Below are 20237 nucleotides of genomic sequence, written 5' to 3'. Positions count from 1 at the left end.
TTTCCACCAATTCTAAGTTTGGAGTCTGATGGTTTTTCCTGTTGACATCTTTTACTCTTGAGTAAAAATGGTAACTTCAGAGATTTTTTTTTTAATAGAGCCTCACACAATTATTTGAATTTGGGTAAAGGCATGGGCACAGTAACATTTTGTTGTTTTCTTTTTTAAATTAAATCATTATTATTGAAAGTATTACATATATTCCCTTCCTTACCCCCCTTTGTGCCCTTATTTTGTTGTTTTCTTCACAACCCACTGAACTCAGTCTGCTGAGTGGTGGGAAGAAAGAGCATTTGCAATAGCTGTGGGCTTGGCTCTGTCTGTTCCTCTGTTCCCACTTACTGCTGGGGCACTAGAAAGGAAGGTTGAGTTTTGTGGAACATCTTCCAGCTAGTAAATGGATGGCAGCCAACTCCAATGGTCTGGTGAAGAGCAACGACCCCTCCTTCAGTCCCTGGGGATTTAACCCAGACAGATGTCAGGAGTCAAGGGAACCCTGCCAGATTCTTAGTTTTGCTAATATAGGAGTGGGTGACTGGAGAGGGAGAAGCACAGAGCTGAGAGAAAGACTGGGGAGGGGTGGGAATGGTGCAAGGCCTCAGTATTTCACTACTTCCTGGGTTCTTCTGGCCTGCATCTGAATATCAGAAACAAAACAAATAGCTCACTGGCCAGAAGCCTAACTGCAGCTGCTACAACATAGAATAGGGCAGTGTAGTCTTGAGTCAGCAACTTCTGTCTGTCCTGTTGCCCCTAGTTATGTGTATTATCTCACTTAATTTTCATAACAAACCAGTGATAGAGATATAAAATATCTACTTTTCAGCTAATGAAACTGAAACTTGCAAACTTTAAATAACTTGCTCAGGATCACACAGCCATGGGCCATGAGGGCCACATTCCAATTTGAGACATATCTGGCCATTCACAGAATTAAAGGGAAAGTTGAAAAATGGTTAGGGAGCCATGGGATCCCAGGCAGTGGGGAAGGCAGGCAAAGCCATATCACAGACTGGTCTGATTTGGCCACCACACTTGGCATTTGTACCCCTGTTTGTTCAAGATGCAGTGCTATTGGGCTCTTGATTCCACCATGGAGAATATACTCACAATTCCTCTGTTTTAGTGTCATTCTCTCAAATTCCAAGTTGGAACATCCAGTTGGCTGGCCTTACTTCGCATGCTGGTGTTCTGGCTGCCAGGAGGCAGATAGGAGTCTCTAGCCTGTTTGATTCTGTCGTGGAGGGCTGGGTCCTGCTTCCCACCAAGGCTGACACAGTCAGAGACTCCCCCAAATAGGAAGAGTATTGGGGTGCTGAGCAGCAATAATACAAAGGGTCGATGTCCACTGTACAGTCACTGGGTGCAGATCTCCACGCGGCCCTCTGCTGAGGACTGGTGGACCCGGGAAGCCGTGTCTTCCCTGCAAACCAGCTATTTTTCCTGAGATCAGGATCTGCCTTACAGAGTGCAACCGGACTTTCAGGCACTAAAACACAAAATGCTGTGTGTGGGCTTTCACATGAAGACCTCTAGCTGTTTCTGATTCACTAAAACTGACCACCACAGAGATGAGTAACCAGCAGAACCAGCCAGCTGTTAGCATCAATCTAAGGAGGGAGCATGTAGAAAAGAGATCCAAACGGAAAACTCTAATTTCTGTCTTTAACTGATCCTCACTGTGGTGTCCTGAGACTCTGGTTTGTATACATTCTGGGAAATATTCACTGTAGCTCTCCTGACTGTATGAAACATTTTCTATCATACAATGGGAAGGAAAAAGAATTAATGTTCATGGTCTTTCTTCAGTGATTTGCTTGCATGTCTTTGCCTTAAGATTAGGGACCATATATATCTTACTTTTTATCCTCACCAGAGGATATTTTTCATTGGTTTTTAGAGAGAGTGGAAGAGAGAGGAAAAGACAGAGAGAAATATTGATATCAGAGAAATGTATCAATTGGTTGCCTCTTGCACGCTGCTGGGGAGGAACCTTCAAACCGAGGCACATGCACTTGATTAGAATCGAACCCGGAAACCTTTTGTCCGCAGGCTGACGCTCTATCCATTGAGCAAAACTGGCTAAGGCCCATATCTGTTTTGTAACTTCATCATCTAGCATTGTGTCCAGCATACAGTAAGCACTTTTAAAAGTATTTGGATGAATGAATTTTTCTTAGCAATTTTTTTTTTTCCTGAAACTGAATTGATTCTTGTGAAATGGTGGAGAATGTATAGTCATGCAGGTTTAAAATATATTGCAAAATTTTTAGATTAAAAAATAATTCTAAGACTGCTATAAGAAAAGGACCACAGTGACATGCTTTTTACTTGTGTTTTTACAGGTGTTCCAGGATTTGGGGACTGAAGTACTGAATGGAGCTGCCAAAGGCTATAACATCTGCCTTTTTGCCTATGGACAGACAGGCTCTGGGAAGACATACACCATGCTGGGGACCCCAGTGAGTATCACTATTGGAATGGGATATCTTCCTAATGGCACAGCAAGCCTGAATTTTGAATTGCCCTAACCACTGAGAGAGAGAATGTAAGTTTCATAATCAGTCAACTTGAACAAGACTTAATGGGCCTCTTTTGTATTAGCCAGTAGGTTTTTCAGCACTTTAATTGAAGGGTAAACTTTGAATAATTAGCTCTGAATAATTAGTTATTAAACCCTGAAGAACCTTAGAATTTTACTACTCTCTTTGATGAAGCAGACTTTGTCAGTCCTTCTGAATTTCTCATATCCTTGGTAAGACCCAGCCTGAGACTTTAAAAAAAAAATTTTTTTTAATTGATTTTTTACAGAGAGGAAGAGAGAGGGATAGAGAGTTAGAAATATCAATGAGAGAGAATCATCGATCAGCTGCTTCTTGCACACCCTCCACTTGGGATGTGCCCACAACCAAGGTACATGCCCTTGAATTGAACCCAGGACCTTTCAGTCTGCCGGCCAACACTCTATCCATTGAGCCAAACTGGTCTCAGCAACCCAGCCTGAGTCTTAAGTGCTGGCTAGAACTGAGAAGAAATGAGGCTATGTGTGCTTAATCTGAGTGTTAGAAAGAAGCAAGAGAACCAACTACTGGGATGGGAGCTTTCTAAAGTATATAGGACTTATGAGAGCCTTCTTTTATCATGAAAAATTAGAAGGGAAAGTTCCCTAAGAATACCTCTTTATTTTAGACTTAGAAGCCCGCTGCTGAGGTGAACTGGTGGAGCAGTGACAGTACTATCCAGGAACATTCTCTGAAACACTCCTCCTCCTGAAAGATGATTCTTGCTGCCTTGAGCCCAGCTCATGCTCACTATGTCCATGTTTATTGTGATTTTATATATTTGAAGTTAAAAGAAGAAAATGCCCATTAAATATGGGGTATAAAGCCTTTAACTTGAGTACAGGTTAGCACTGGATCCAAGATTAAAAGAAAAGTCACTTCTCTCTAAATGTGTGTTTTGAACACACCTGTATCTGTTTTCTCTGTGTGTAGAAACAGGAGGTAAGTTCTGGGAGGAAACACCATGAGAAAGTGGGTTGATCCAAGAAGGATGAAACTTCATTTCACAAAAGCAGGCATTATTCCTTCTGGTGCTGGTGATCTGCCTATCCTCTGGTGCATTCCTCCTGAGAGCACTGCGAATAGAGTCTTTGCCACAGTTCCAGTGAACTCCTTGGAGTGAACAGGCCGGCACAAGGAGCCATGTGCCCGTCCTCCTGCTGACAGCTAAGGGCATTGGGTGAGGAGCGTCAACGAGAGTGAACAGTAATGCTTTCCTTCCTTCTGTTCTCCAGGCCTCTGTCGGGCTGACGCCGCGGATATGTGAGGTATAGATTCTCTTTTGACTGGATCCTCTCAAAGTAGGTCTTCTTTGCACACTCCAGTGAAATTCCTACCCTCTGGTTCATGCAGGGTCTCTTCGTCAGGGAGGAAGAATGTGCCTCACCGCCTTCCTCCTGTAGGATCAAAGTAAGGTAAGAACCTACCAGGCTCTGGGGCCTAACGTTCTTCTATTTCCACTCCAAATTCTGGTCTATTCTGTTCTCTTTGTTTCCAGAGTCATCCAGAAGAATGGAGGAAAGCCATAGCAGAAATACGTTGCAGTATAGGGAGGTTAGAAATGTACTTAGGTCTTTGAATTGTAGAAAACTTAATTCCTTTCCTCAGGCTTAACAAGGAGGTGTCTTTGTACCAGTTTGCCATGACTGTTTGGTTTCCTTTCCTTCATTCTCTGTCCAGTTTCATTCTAGCTTTTTTAAAAATATATTTTATTGATTTTTTACAGAGAGGGAGGGAGAGGGATAGAGAGTTAGGAACATCAATGAGAGGGAAATATCGATCAGCTGCCTCTTGCACATCCCCTACTGGGGATGTGACTGCAAACATGCTCTTGACCAGAATTGAACTTGGGACACTTCGGTCTGCAGGCTGACGCTCTATCCACAGAGCAAAGCCGGTTAGGGCTCATACTAGCTTTTAGACTTTCTCCTCCAGCCTCCACTGTGGTGTTCTCCAAGTCAGTCATTCCCACTCTCTTGTTCCCAGACCGACTGTGCTGGCTACTCCAAGATGAAGTTTTAACCAGTCTGTAGAGAAAATGTTGACCAATTGCCTTTAATTCTCTGTATTTTTTTTTTTTTGTGTGTGTGTGTGTGTGTGTTCAATTTGTTTTAATCCTATATAATAAAAGGGTAATATGCAAATTGTCTCCTCTACCGAGAGTTCAAACAGGGGGCGGGACTGGCCCACCAACTACCTGGGGCTTCCCCCTACCCCTGCTAAGCCAGGCCTGATCGAACCTGATCAGTGTGGGCTGGCCAGACCCCACCCATGCACGAATTCGTGCATTGGGTCTCTAGTTGAGATGTAATTTGTAAACCATAAAATTCATGCTTTTAAAATATACAGTTTAGTGACTTTTCCTGATATTTGCAAGGTTGTCCAGCCATCATCACTGTCTATTCTAGAACATTTTTATCACTTTCAAAAGAGAAAATGTTCATTTTTAAAAATTAAATTAATTGTGACCATTATTTTTACCTTTTTAAGTTTGTAAAGTAAAAATTTTGCAAGCCTGTGTGCTTGTGTGTATGTGTATAAACATATATATATGTATAGTAAAAGTCTTATTGTCCATGAAGTCTGGGAACCACTATTCTAAGAGACATTTAGGGTTCTTGTGTCTAAATATGAGAAAGTTAAGGAGAATAATTGATCAGGAGAGTGTGCATGGTGCCTAGGCAAGCATCTGGTAAGTAAAGCCTTTCTGTGGAAGTGTGCTTTCTTGTATATCAAAATCTTTACTTATTTTTAATAATTAGTTATAGCTGTTACTATTTTTAAAAGGAGTAGCATGACAGTAGATTCCTATAAGATAGAGCATATCTTAAACAGAATGTCCATATATAAAACAGATAAAATGAGAATTGTCCTACTTCAGTTAGGGGTAGGGACCAAACCCTTATCACAACGTTCCTTCATTGCTCAGCAGTGGCCCTTGAGATGCCTTCATGGAATAAGAGAGCTCAAAGATCACATTTGAAAACCACTTCATCAAACAAGCTCATAGACTCTGTGCTGTGGCGGCCTGAGCAAGGGGCAGGCAGGTGGCAGCATACCCTAAAACCATGCTGAAATAGCCTCTTGAAGGTGAAAGTTGAATCAGTACTGACATTATGCGAAAATATGCAAAACCGAAACTGAGGTGTTGCTCTCAAAAGCTGAAAACCCTGTTGTACACATGTAGAAAGAGACTCAAGGGGGAATCTGGTGTGATCAAGGTCTTAGAGGGCCAGAGATGGAACTAGAACAAGATCTAAGACCTTCTGATTGTTGGTTTGGTGTCTCCCTCTTCCATCCCCCCACTTATTTGAAAATCTAATCATGTTGCTTTTCTCCAAAATCTAATTAAACTTTTTTTTTTTTAATTTACTGATGAGACAGAGAGAGAATCTATTCGTTATTCCACTTATTTATGCATTCATTGGTTGATTCTTGTATGTGCTCTGACCGAGGATTGAACCTGCAATCTTGGTGTATTGGATATAACCAACTGAGTTACCCTGCCAGGGCCTCAAAGTTTAATTTTGAAAACATGTTACCATCTTTCAAAATCTAACTACGTGCCTTTTTCTTCATGTCTCTAGTTTCCTGGAAATCTATAACGAACGTGTGAGGGATCTGTTGAAGCCACCTGATAAAAAAAAATCCTATACCCTGCGGGTCAGGGAGCACCCAGAGATGGGGCCCTATGTACAAGGTGAGCCACTGTGATCCTGGAGGTCTGAGACCAAACCAGAGTGAGGCCAACCCTCCTAATGGTCATTAATTCAGTCAGCAGTTGCATAATGATTACTTACTGTGATCTATTGAACTAGATGCTGAGTATGTACCGATAAATAGAAAGTCCTGTCCTCATAGGCAAACTTACAATTTTGTGGGCATGAATCAGAAAACAAGCACTTAATTACAAGTTGTGATAAATGCTAATGAACAAATAAATGGATGTAGTGATGTGGGTAAGTGGTATGGGAACAGATGAGGTCTGTGGTGTCAGAACTAGCAGGGCCACGGCTGGTTCCTAGGGCAGTTAGTCTTCTTTTCAGGGTACTTTCTGTTCCATTGGTGGTGGTAGGGAGATGGGGAGATATCTGAGCTGCTTCCTCATCATGCATGATATTTGGTGTTTGCTACTCTCAGTCTTATTCCATTAGGCTCACTCTTACTATTAAGAAGGAACAGTTGGGTTCTTCCATAGAAGTTTTTACCCTTTCAGGCCACTCATAAGACGTAACATGTATATGTTATGCTCTTCTTCCCTCAGCAGTATACTCATTTAAGTCCTGACAAGGTGAGGGACATGAAAGATCAAGAGCTGGCCTCTCTCTGAACAAGGCTTGGCAGGTGGATGACTCAGCAGGTGTGCCAGTCATGATGCTGCTACCTGTATCTTTCCCAAACTTTCCATCATAAACAACAGCCTGAAAACAACAAAAAATACCACTGCCTTTGTTGGGAGCCAGTTGGAGTTTCCTTTGTCCCAGACACTGGCCTTATCTTACTGAGCTTCCATCTTTCCCATGTATATGGCCTGCAAACTTTTTAAAAAAATATATTTTATTGATTTTTACAGAGAGGAAGAGAGAGGGATAGAGAGTTAGAAACATCAATGAGAGAGAATCATTGATCAGCTGCCTCTTGCACACCCCCTACTGGGGAGTGCCCGCAACCAAGGTACATGCCCTTGACCAGAATCGAACCCGGGACCTTTCAAATCCGCAGGCTGACGCTCTATCCACTGAGCCAAACAGGTTTCGGCAGTCTGTAAACATTTTACTATCTGCTTATCCCTCCCTACCTTCAAGCTGATGTCTTTTATATTCCATCCAACTCTTTTGTTTGTTTGTTTGAGGACCTTCTTTTTCCCCATTTTTATTGAGATACAATTGATATACATTACTATATAAATTTAAGGTTTACAGCATAATGGTTTGACTTATATGTATTGTGAAATGATTACCACAAAAAGTTAACATCCATCATCTCATATACATATAATAAAAAGAAAAAAACTTCTCCTTGTGATGAGCACTGTTAGGAGTTACTCACTTAATAATTTCATATACAGCCAAAACCGGTTTGGCTCAGTGGATAGAGTGTCGGCCTGCAGACTGAAAGGTTCCAGGTTCGATTCCAGTCAAGGGCATGCACCTTGGTTTTAGGCACATCCTCAGCAGGGGGTGTGCAAGAGGCAGCTGATCAATGATTCTCTCTCATCGATGTTTCTAACTCTCTATCCCTCTCTCTTCCTCTCTGTAAAAAATCAATAAAATATATTAAAAAATAATAATTTCATATACAGGGTACCCCCCAAAATGTATGCACACTTGAACAGCTGGTAGCTCAGTTTTGAAAATGAAATATATTGTAATAAAACTTGCCTTTATAATTATCCAAAGTGTGTGTATACATTTTTGGGGACATCCTATATATCACAATAATGTTAGCTGTAAGTCATCATGTTGTACATTATTACTTCCCTAGTACTTAATTATAACTAGAAGTTTGTACCTTTTGTCTACCTTCCTTTAATTCTCTCTCCCCTCTCCCCCAACTCTGATAACCACACATCTGATCTCTTTCTATAAGCTTGGTGTTTTTTTTTAAGAATTTACATATAAGTGAGTTCATATAGTACAGTATTTGTCTTTCTTTGTCTGAGTCACTTCAGTTAGCATAGTGCCCTCAAGGGCCACCCCTGTTGTTTTTTAATGGCTGAATAATATTTCATTCTGTATATATATTATATATATGTGTGTATGTATATAGTATATATATGTATATATCATATATCTATATATCTATATATCTAAATATCTATATATCTATATCTATGAATTTATATCTATATCTATATCTTGCAACTTAATTTATCCATTCATTCATTTTGATGGACACTGGTTGTTTCCATGTCTTGGCTATTGTGAATAATGCTGCTATGAACATGGAGGTGCAGATATATCTTTGAGTTAATATAGGAATGTTTTCTTCCTTTTTTTATTTTTTTCATCACCATTTATTCCCTCTAGGAATATTTTCTTTAAGAAAACATCACCACAAAACTAGTATCACATCTAAATAATAACAACAGTTCTTTACTATAAAATGTCAGTTTTCAAAATAGTGTGCTAACATTTAGTGTAACTGTATTTAGCAGTGAGCCTGTGTAGTTACTTTGCTCTTAAATCTCTAATATAGAGATTCACTAGCACAGTTATGATGGCCCTTTTTTATTTGCTAAGTAACCAGTCATAAAAATTTACTTTCATGTCCTCAAGCAACTTTCCACTTATCTAAATCTTCCCCATTCTGCAGTGGCCAAATTCAAGTCTTACTTCCTCTATGGAGCCGCCCTGACCACTTCTCTGATCTCCTGAGCATTGATTATCCTACTCCCGTGGCACTTGGCCAGATTATCATGTATAGTATATCTGTTCATGACCGTAAACTGTGGGAAGATAGGGACATATCTACTGTATGTCAAACTGAATCTGTCATATTGTGGGGAGAATAGTATCTGTATACTTCAGGAATTTAATGAAGACCAATGAAGTATTATATAAAAATTTTTTTTATAACCTACATAGCTGAATTGTAAGGGATTTCATTGTTATTGGCTGGTTGTTGTTATTGCTACATGAATTAGTCTTATATTATAGTCTCTGTGAGGGCAGAGACAGATGTTTCCAGAGTCTATCAATGTTTAACAGTAGGCTTCCAATAAATATTTGAGTTAATTTATTATTTGAATGATTAGGAAGTTCTCTCATATCTATTAAATAATATAAAGTAGAAATTATAATGGTAAAAAATTATAGGGAAAGGTTAAACTTTATCAAAAATGTTATTTTTTTTTCTCCTTCACAATTCTGATAGGTTTATCTCAACATGTAGTTACCAACTATAAGCAAGTAATTCAACTCTTGGAGGAGGGAATAGCAAACAGGTAACACACATTTGTTTGTTCCTATCATTCTTTGAGCCTCATTCTTCAGTCCCGTGTTCTCATCCCCCTTTGGCATGTATGATGATATTTATCTCTGCAGCAACCCAACTCCTATTCAGGAGACCTTTCTCACAATAGTAATGTACCCAGGGTAAGGTGCAATGACTTAAGATTTCGTGCTCTTCTCACTAGTAATGAGATGGTCTTAAACTGAAGAATGATTGACTTAGATTTAGGCAAAGGGAAGGCTCTCCTGACTTAACATTGGAATAAAGTTATGAGGGAGACTGAATTTTATCTGGCTTAAGCAGTATTTTTCTTTGTGCACTATAATTCAAGATCTAATTTTAAAGGTCTTTCTGGCACTATAAGATTAATATTATATGTTTAATTACAACATTCTCTGTCTTTGAGGTTTCTTCTCCAGCAAGTTCTTTACTCCCTTTGTCTTTACTTCATGGTTCTGTCTTGGGATATTCTTCCAATACTACTTTTTAATATCCCCTTTTCAATTATGATTTTTATTTCTGTTGCTTAAAAATAAAGTTCTACTGTAGTTTAGCATGAAGATACATTCCCTTTTATTCTCTGATATCAGTTCATAGAATACTGCTTCTGCCCTCATGGAACCATCTCCTAAGTATACTGGACTAAATATGGATGTTTTATGATTCTCATCTCTAAGCCTAACACTGGCATTCCTTGTGTTCCCCATGGATCCTCAAGGACTCATCAGGCATAAACAATCCTCGTCCCTTCTAAAAAGGAAAAAAAAAGAAAGAATTTTTTTTTTAAAACAATAAAGTATTTATTTTGCCTAAAAACAAAAATACAAAAAAACAATCCTCGTCCTAATTGTCTTGCCTTGTATACGTAGAATCACAGCAGCTACCCATGTTCATGAGGCCAGCAGCAGATCCCATGCCATCTTCACTATCCACTACACACAGGTTGGTTAACTCTATATTTGGTTAGATTTCTTCCTCTCCTAGTCCCTTTTGACTTCTTCCATTTACAGGTATAGTAAGCTGTGCACCTAGAAACGGTAGAGGCATTTAGTAAGACTAATTGAAATATCTTCTACTTATATTTACTTTTAACATTTCAAAGAGCTTTCATGTCTGTGATCAGTATGGGCATTAAAAGAAAATAGCAAGATTGAAATAAAAATCATTAAAATAAAAGAACAGAAGATACACTTCTATTATGATGGAATGAGGAAGTCAGCAAACCCTATCCCCAAAAAGCAACCATAAAGCTGGACAAAACTGTCAAAAGCACCATTTCTCTATTCTAAAAATAGACCACAGACATATGATAAACTGAGAAACATACATTCAAAAAAACTATTGAAGGCACACTACACATATGAACTGTATAGTGCACTCATATGTACAGTGGACTTCCTTGGGCTGCTCCCATCCCTGTCTCTGTTAATGACATAGTTCAATCAGGAAGGGAAGGTTGGGAAAACCAGCAGTTGTGTTGCCGCTGGTGCCAGAGGTCTTGATTTGGGGCATTATCAGTTAAAGTGGTGATCTCAGTGGTAAGTAACTAAGGAGGGCAGGTGGCTCCATTAGTCCCAGATGGTGGTTCTGTTTCAGGTAAGAATGAACGGGCAGGCTAACAGGGGATTTAACAGGGATTCTGAGAGATGATACAGCCATAGGGGCTGTGATGAAATCCGCACATATTCTGTGCACATACACAGCAGACTATCGATAAATAGGCTCCAGCCAGCCACATGGCACTGACTGGCAGAATCTGCACATACATGCAGCGGAGACACAGAGGGCCCCGTGACTAGGGAATGTGGGGTAAACTTAAAAACTGCCTGAACTTTTAATTTATTTCCTAGCCCACATACCCTGTTTCCCCGAAAATAAGACAGTATCTTATATTATTTTTTCTCCCAAAGTTGTGCTAGGTCTTATTTTCAGGTGATGTCTTATCTTTCCATGCGCTAGGTCTTATTTTCGGAGGATGTCTTATTTTCGGGGAAACATGGTAGATCTGTCAGCAGAGTGTGTAAGTCTTATTGGCTTAAGATATTTGATGACAACTTCTGACCAATCTTTGCCTAAATACTAAGCTTTGTAGATATAGGGTGGCTTCTAAGAAGCCAAGCTTAAAATTGAAAACAACCATGGGAAAAGACTACTAAGACTGCTTTCTCTGCATATTATGGGGAGTCAGACTTTAAAGATTTATTCCAGGCAGGTTACCAAAAAAAACAACCACTACTATCTAGTCTTTTCAACAAATAGTGGTAGGACAATTGGATATCCATATGTTAAAAAAAAGATGAAAACAAAGAAAGACAACTTTGATCTATGCCACATGTGTCAAACACAAGGCCCGCGGGCCAAATCCGTCCCGCCAGGCCTTGCAATGTGGCCCGCACCGCGCTGTCATCACTGCACTCTGCTGCGTTTCCATCACAATGACAGTTTATGACTGTTCAGTAAACCATTCGGCCTGCGATTTAGGCTGGATTTTAGATTTTGGCCCCTTCTCTGATTGAGTTCGACACCCCTAATCTATGCCTTGTACTTTATCTAAAAATTAGCAAAAACTGGATCATAGACATAAATGTAAAATCTGAAAATATTACTCTTGTAGAAGATAACATGGGAGAACTTTTCTGATCTTTGATTAGGTAAAGTTTTTTTTTTTTTCCCTGCAAAAAACTTTGATGTTTCATTTGGTCCAATGCATGGGAGAGGGCTCCATGGTGGTTAAAAGAATGACTAGTAGTTTCGGAAAGAGGCTCAGGTAAAAGCCAGAGACACCAGGGGGATGCAGAGGGGCCTCTGAAAGGCCTCTGGGCTCCAAAGGCTCCTAGTTGTGCTTGAGGGTGAGCCTTTCAAAGAGATAGGCACCCAGCCCAGCCTATAAGCTGGGTAAGCCAATAAGACTTACACCAGGGGGTTAGCCAGCCTGCGGATGTTAGTCAGGTGGTTGCCCATCTTCTTGATGAGTTTCACCTCCTCATCCAGGAAGTGGTCCTCCAGGAAGTTGCAGAGATGATGGTCTGCACAGGTAGAACCCAGAGCCTGCAGCTCCAAAAGGGCTTGGTTCAGGTTCCTCTCCAAGGCCAGGGCAGCTTCCATGGTGTCCTGAATTTTGTCCCAGTCATCTTAGGAAGGTTTCTGTATATCTTGGGAGAGAACGCGGCTGCCACGCTTGTTTTGCAACTTTAAGAGATGCTCAGCACCCTCGTGCTTCTTCTCTGCCAACTTGCGTAAGAAATGGCCCACACCCTCCAGAGCCACGGCGTAGCTGTCAAAATAACCCAGAGAGAAGTAGGTAGGAGGCCACAGATGTAGGTTGGCCGGGTGATTGGCCACTCCCCCTGGGTGGAAGAATTCTGACGAGTTTGGGAGCTCATGGTTGTTCAGCAATAAGGAGTTAAGGTAGAAAAGCTGGTGTGCTGGTTGGTCCCGGAGGTGGTTCTGAAGGTGGTGACTGGATGAGATGCAGGAGAGAGGCCAGAGGCTGGAAGAAGGGGTGTCCCTGGGTCTGTTCCATCCACACACTGTTGAAGCAAGACACAGGTCCGGGACTGCCAGAGCACTGCCTGAAGTTGTTTTTATTTTATTTATTTATTTATTTATTTATTTATTTGTTTGTTTTAGATATAATACTAACAATACAAATTGAACAAAAGAACAAATGGAAATTTGGAATTGGTCAAACTTTTAAACTTCTGTTCTTTGAAAGATACTATCCTATCTAATAAAAGAGTAATATGCAAATTAACCATCACTTCGTCTCAAAGATGGCGGCACCCAGTTTTCTCAGCCTCGCCAGAGTCCCTCAGTCCTAGGGGGGGCAGCTGCCAAGAGCGGGCAGCATGAGTGGCCTGGTGGAATGCTTGCTTTGTCGCCATGGCGACAAGGTAAGCGTTCCACCCCAGCTGCGGAGGGCCTCTGGGCAGCAGGCACAGAGTGGCAGGGGATAGGGGGGAACACTTGTGTTGTCATCCCGGCAATGAGGCAAGTGTTCTGCACCGAGCCACGATGGGCCTCTGGGCTGTGGAGAACATCTGGGCAGCAGGTGCGGAGCATCCAGGCCCTGCAGGGCTACTAGTTAAGAGAATAAAAAGAAAAGCCACAGATTGGGAGAATTTATTTGTAAAACGTAAATATCTGATAAAGTATTTGTATCCAGAATATATAAAGAACTCTCCAAACTTAATAAAAGTCAAAACAATGGTAAAATTTTGAGCCAACACTTCATTCAAGAAAATATTCAGATGGCAATTAAGCACTTGAAAAGATACCCAACATCATTAGTTATTATAGAATGCAAATTGAAACCAAAAGAGAAATCACTACTCACTTTTTAAAATGTCTAAAATTAGCCCTAGCTGGTTTGGCTCAGTGAATAGAGTGTCGACCTGTGGACTGAAGGGTCCCAGTTTGATTCTGGTCAAGGGTATATGCCTGTGTTGTGGATTCTATCCTCAGTGAGGGATCAGCCAGCCAATGATTCTCTATCATTATTGTTTATATCTATCCCTCTCCTTTCCTCTCTGAAAAAAAAAAATCTATTAAATAAAATGGCTAAAATTTAAAACAGCAATTATTCTAAACTAGAGACCTGGTGCACAAAATTTGTGCATGGGGGGGGGGGGTTTGGTCCCTCATCCCAGCCTGCACCCTCTCCAATCCCAGCCTGCACCCTCTCACAATCCAGGACTGCTGGCTCCCAACTGCTCGCCTGTCTGCCTAATTGCCCCTAACCACTTCTGCCTGCCATCCTGATCACCCTCTAACCACTCCCCTGCCAGCCTATCAATATTTAACTGCTCCCCTGGCAGCCTGGTTGCCGCCAACTGCCCTCCCCTGCAGGCCTGGTCACCCCCTCCTTTGCAGGCCTGGTCCCTCCCAACTGCCCTCCCCTGCTGGCCTGATTGCCCATGACTCTCCTCCCCTGCCAGCCATCTTGTGGCAGCCATCTTACTTCCACATGGGGGCAGCCATCTTGTGTGTTGGAGTGAGTCAATTTGCATATTACTCTTTTATTAGATAGGATAGTGGCAACATGTATAGGAGCTGGAGTTCTCATACACTAACTACTGGTGGCAATGGAAAGTGGTACAATACCTTTCAAAAGTTTTTTTTTGTTGTTTTTTTTTAATTTACCATATGCCTACCATGTGATCCACTCCTAGGTATTTTTCCCAAGACAAAAAAAAAATGTCCACACAAAGACTTGTACACAAATATTCATGTTTGTTACTTGTATAAAATATATTTTGTAATAAATTATAAAATTTATTTGTAATTGTTCAAAACTGAAAACAACCCAAATGTCAATCAAAAGGTGAATGGATAAACTACTCAATGGAATACTACTTAGCAATAAAAATGAATGAACTACTGATACACACCTTAAAATGTATGAATCTTGAGATATTTATGCACAGTGAAAGAAGCCATATATTATAGTATTCTATTTATATGAAATATCCCGAGAAGATGAATTTATAAAGATAGAAAGTTGTTAGTGGTTGCCTAGGGCTGGGGTTGGGAATGGAGAGTGATTGCAAACACACTTGAGGAAAATTGAGAAATATTTTAAAGCTGGATTTTTTGTGATGGATGTACAACATTAAAACAAAACAATAAACATTGAATTAAAGAGGGGGAAAAAGGAAAAAGTAGTTTTGCTCCTGAGGGCTGGATGCCCCCGAATATAATATAAAGATGCACGGTGCTTGCTCTAGCCCAGCGATTTCCAGTCCATGTTCTGCAGTACACTTGTGTGCTGCAAAAAGCTTTAAAACATGCAATACCTGATATTTAGTTAGGGGTGCCGACCTCTTTTCCCTTAGAATGGCAAATAAGAAAAATGAGAATAGCTGACACAATAGCCACCCTGTGTGAATGAATCAAAATTACCAGTATATCTATTTTTTTTTTGTCAGATCAGCAAAAAACACACTTTTTGGTGTGCCACAGAATTTTAGTAATTAGTTTGTGTGCCATGGGATGAAACAGATTGAAAATCGCTGCCGTAGCCAGTTAGCCTGATGTGACTAAGGTTAACGAGAGACAGACAAAACCTCCAGCAGGGCCCTAACCTGCTGTGAGAGTCGGAGCCCCTGGAGGAAAGCTGAACATCTGCCTGGTCAATTGCACTAAAATTCTCGGTGTCCCTTGGTGTCAGAGGACTTTTTGGGGGTTTGCCCAGTTTTTTTCAGTAGAAGTCTTCTCATGTTTTCAGTGAAGTAAGGACCCAGAGCTTACTGATTGTATCAGATATTGAGATCTCATCTGGCACATTTGAATATAGATTTTTTTGGAATGAGTTGGCTAAAAATCCAAAATCTCAGCGTGGTTAGGAAAGGGCGGCAGGGGGGCGGGGGGACGCATTGTTCCAAATGACAAGATTTACGTGTGTTTCTACCTTAGGCGGTTCTGGAAAACAACCACCCCTCTGAAATTGCTAGCAAGATCAACCTCGTGGACTTAGCAGGCAGGTAATTAGATTTCAAAGCCAAGGGGAATTACTCCCTTGGCAGAGACCTTGTTCTTGCTATTTTTAAAGGGAATAACCTTGTTCCAACCTTTTTTCATATTTCAACAATCCTGAGAAAATCACAAAAGAAACGTTCTTTGAATACTAGGTTAAGAAATTATAGCTTCTAGGAACTGTGAAAAGTTTTGTGTCAGGGGATCTCAATCCTAGTTGTCTATTAAAATCATCTGGGACCTTTTAAAATTCCCAATGTCTGGGCTGCACCTTACACCAAATAAATCAGATTATTAGTGGGGTCTGGGGAGTGCAAGCATCGGTAGTTTTAAAGTGCTCAGTGCTAGCCAGAATTGAAAACTGCTGCTCTAAAAAGCATACTATTTTCCTTTGACTTAGTTTTGATTTTATACATCTCTCTACATTATTAAAAAAAAAAAAGTTTTGTGTTGTTTTTTAATATTGTGGCATTGAGGAAAACATTCTGCCTTTTTTAAAAAAAACAAAACAAAAAAAAACCCACACACATATTTTATTGATTTTTTTACAGAGAGGAAGAGAGAGGGATAGAGAGTTAGAAACATCAATGAGAGAAAAACATTGATCAGCTGCCTTCTGCATACCCCCTACTGGAGATGTGCCTGCAGTCAAGGTACATACCCTTGACTGGAATCGAACCTGGGACCCTTCAGTTTGCAGGCCAATGCTCTAGCCACTGAGTCAAATCAGTCAGGGCAACATTCTGCCTTTTAAGTATTAGAATGAAGCATGAATTATAGTCACATGTCCAGAAAGAAGAAAGTCTTGGGGACAATGTGGTCACAGAAAAGTAAGATGAAATAAGGAAATTTTCTTATTTTAAAATTGCTAAATAATTAATATGGTACAGTAGTCCCTTAAAAACTAAGTGCAAAAAAAATCTCCCCAAAACAACTAAGTGCTATCTGGAATGAACTATATCAATTAATCAGAAGTGTAAATTTTGACTATTGCCCATTTATTTAAAAAAAGAAATTTGAGATAGTTGACAGTAATGACACAGATATCATAAAGCCAGTAATGTGTGAAATAAAACAATAAAGGCAGAGGGGCAGTGACTATACCAAAAAGCTATGATACCACTTTGGCCAGCAAACTGGCCTGATTGGGGGTGGGGCTGGCTGGCCAACCTCCTGCGGTCCCTGCCCTCAGCCATCCTACTCCTGATCAGTCTCTCCCACCCTGATTGAGGGCAAAGCAGCTGATCAACCTCCTTCCTCCTGGCTGGCCCTGTCCCTGATCAGCCTGCCCCACCCTGATCAGCCTGCAGTTTCTCCCCCAGGCCAGCTCCTCCCCTGATCAGGTGCAGGGCTGGCTGACCAACCACCCATGGCCTTCCCCAAGGCCGCTGGCTCCCCGATCAGTGCCAGCCGGACCCTACCCATGCACAAATTCATGCACTGGGTCTCTATTCCTATATAATAAAAGACTAATATGCAAATTGTCCTCTCAACAAGGATTTTGACCAGGGGGTGGAGCCAGCCGGCCAACCGCCTGTAACCCCTCCCCCAGCTGGCCTCTGGCCAAATCAACCCTAATTTGGGCAGGCTGGCTGGACCCCACCCTTGCACAAATTCGTCCACTAGGCCTTTAGTGCTAATATAATTATTGTGAGTGTTGCATTTAGTTGGAAGGACTCTGGCAGCCAAACTAAAAACAGAAATGTAATGAATTATTTGATTTTTAATGCTTGAGAAACAGAAGAATTCTAGTTCATTACAAGATGGTAACTTTTTTTTTTTAATATATTTTATTGAATTTTTACAGAGAGGAAGAGAGAGGGATAGAGAGTCAGAAACATCGATGAGGGAGAATCATCGATCAGCTGCCTCTTGCACGCCCTCCACTGGGGATGTGCCCGCAACCAAGGTACATGCCCTTGACCGAATCAAACCTGGGACCTTTCAGTCTGCAGGCCGATGCTCTATCCACTGAGCCAAACCGGTCTCGGCTGGTAACTTTTTTTCTGGAATTGAATTCTAAAAGGAATTTATTGGATCTTTTATGTGATGTACAACATAATGGATAGTATCTTCAGCAATATTGTAAGGATAGTGTTGTCTTGTTTGCTTTTTTTCTTCATTTACTTTTTTAGTGAAAGAGCAGACCCCAGCTACTGTAAGGATCGGATCACTGAAGGAGCCAATATCAACAAGTCTCTCGTGACTCTGGGAATTGTCATCTCTACCTTAGGTATTTGGCTGATAGACTGGATCATCAGAGTGGGAGGGAGACTTTGGAGAATAACTCATGTATTTCTATTTTATCAAAATGGAGCAGAAAAAAAAAAATAAACCAAAATGGAGCAGATACAAGATTCTTTTTGATGTAGTTACCTTGTGGTTTGGGGCATAAAAATAGATTTTTTTTTCTTTCTTTTTTTTTTTAAATTTATTTATTTATTTATTTTTTAACATATTTTAATGATTTTTTTTGCCCCCCTCCCTCCCTCCCCCATATCCCCTCCCTCCCCATAGTTTTATGTCCATTGGTTGTACTTATATGCATGTATACAAGTCCTTCGGTTGATCTAAAAATAGATATTTATCTGTTGATTTAGAATACCAGTTAGCCATTATCCTTGTACTCTCATTTCAGAAAGAAGAGAGACTAAAAAATTGTGTAACTCAAGTTCTCCATGTCATGAGTCCAAAGTCTGATTTAGAACTCAAACTTAAAGCATCTTACTGTATGCAGAAAGGGATTAGGAAGTGCTCCTAGCCGTTGTTTTCTTTTAATGCATTTGCTTCAGAATTTCTTTTTTTCTCCCAATTTTATTATTTTTTGTATTTTAAGCCCAGAACTCTCAAGTCTTCAGCAGCTGCCAGAGCCTTAACAGTGTAATTAGAAGTGGTGGTGACAGTGGGATTTCTGGCTCTCCTGGGACCAGCATTGAAGGGGGACCCTCTCGGAGGCAGTCCTATATTCCATACCGGGACTCCGTGTTGACCTGGCTGCTGAAGGACAGCCTTGGAGGCAACTCCAGAACCATCATGGTTGCCAGTGAGTAGGAAGCTGGGACTGGTTCTGGGTTAGGACTGGTACTGTGCCTCAGAGAAAGGGCCATGACCACCCATTTCATCAAGGGTCTCTTACACAGATGGAGAGTAACAGCAAGGCAAGTGGTTATGGGCTGGGTCAGAGGGCTCGGCATGATTTTTAACTTTCTCCTTGTACCTTAGCTGTGTCTCCTGCACACACTAGCTACAGTGAAACCATGAGCACACTGAGATATGCATCAAATGCCAAGAACATCATCAACAAGCCACGGGTGAATGAGGTGAGACCTTCATCTGAAGTCCTGGTCTGTTATCCTATATAATAAAAGCCTAATATGCTAAGTGTCCAACTGTGTGGTCGTTTGACTAGTTGCTATGACACACACTGACCACTAACCTACTTTGACCAGTAGGTTAGCGAGCTGCTGGGGTCCGGCTGATTGGGACTGGGCGGGACATGCCAGACACGCCCTGGAGCCCTCTTATGGTCCCTCCCTGGCCCTGATGGTGCACTGGTGGGGTCCCTGGGCCTGGCCTGTGGGGATTGGGCTGAAATCAGCTCTCGGACATCCCCTGAGGGGTCCCAGATTGCGAGAGGGTGCAGGCCAGGCCTCGGGACCTCACCAGGGCATGAATCCGTACACCCGGCCTCTAGTACTTTACATAAAGGTCTCCTTTTGTTATTTCTCTCACTGGTGTCATTCTTCTTAAGTATTTCTCTCTTTCTCTCCTCTTGCCAAACTTGTTCTGAATAATAAGAAAGTGAAATTTTTTCTAGTGTTAATACCTTTCTCTCATATCTCTACTGACTTCATTTATAACCTTTTATGAATAATTTATTTTAAATATTTCCCTAAGACCATTCTTCTTAACATCTGTGGTGTACCATTGTCACTATAAGAAAGATTATTTTCTTATTTATTTAATTAATAATTATTTATTTACTAATTTTATTCTGAATATATGTTAATGCATGCTTATATGTTGATGCATACAAATGGTGGTTATGTCTCTGTTTCAGGCTAAAATAGGCACATAATAAATTCATTAGTTTTGAAAGCTGAATAATGATGAGAATATTCCAAAAATTCCTTATCTGCTTTGCAATTTCAGTGAATGGTTCCACAGCAGTGATTACAAACTAGTGGCCAGACAGATCTATGTGGACTATTATAAAAGGCAACGTAATTATAATTGTAATTAGCTCAC

The 20237-nt window shown here is 40.8% G+C and overlaps 1 protein-coding gene and 1 long non-coding RNA gene across 4 annotated transcripts in view; one reads left to right on the top strand and one right to left on the bottom strand.

The window, feature by feature from the left end:
* STARD9 (StAR related lipid transfer domain containing 9) overlaps window positions 1-20237 on the top strand; it is an 82404-nt gene that overhangs the window by 26875 nt on the left and 35292 nt on the right. For 2 of the 3 annotated variants that reach the window (XM_036444795.2, XM_036444789.2), the window contains exons 4-13: window positions 2346-2462; window positions 3797-3829; window positions 3915-3976; window positions 6149-6261; window positions 9438-9507; window positions 10385-10457; window positions 15930-15997; window positions 18125-18222; window positions 18826-19032; window positions 19212-19309. In XM_036444795.2, coding sequence (XP_036300688.1) covers window positions 2346-2462; window positions 3797-3829; window positions 3915-3976; window positions 6149-6261; window positions 9438-9507; window positions 10385-10457; window positions 15930-15997; window positions 18125-18222; window positions 18826-19032; window positions 19212-19309 — 939 coding nt within the window. Of the gene's footprint in view, window positions 1-2345; window positions 2463-3796; window positions 3830-3914; window positions 3977-6148; window positions 6262-9437; window positions 9508-10384; window positions 10458-15929; window positions 15998-18124; window positions 18223-18825; window positions 19033-19211; window positions 19310-20237 lie in introns of those variants that run through there. The other variant, XM_045583462.1, reaches the window with a different exon arrangement.
* LOC118722844 lies at window positions 12188-12818 on the bottom strand. The gene is made up of 2 exons (XR_004989145.2): window positions 12432-12818; window positions 12188-12399 (listed from the first exon to the last, which is right to left on the bottom strand). It is a non-coding gene; the product is annotated as an uncharacterized LOC118722844 (long non-coding RNA).

Source organism: Pipistrellus kuhlii, unplaced genomic scaffold, assembly GCF_014108245.1.
Source record: "Pipistrellus kuhlii isolate mPipKuh1 unplaced genomic scaffold, mPipKuh1.p scaffold_m20_p_1, whole genome shotgun sequence".
NCBI lineage: Eukaryota > Metazoa > Chordata > Mammalia > Chiroptera > Vespertilionidae > Pipistrellus > Pipistrellus kuhlii.
The sequence above is the reverse complement of the archived record's forward strand: the minus strand, read 5'-3'. Positions and strand labels throughout refer to the sequence as shown.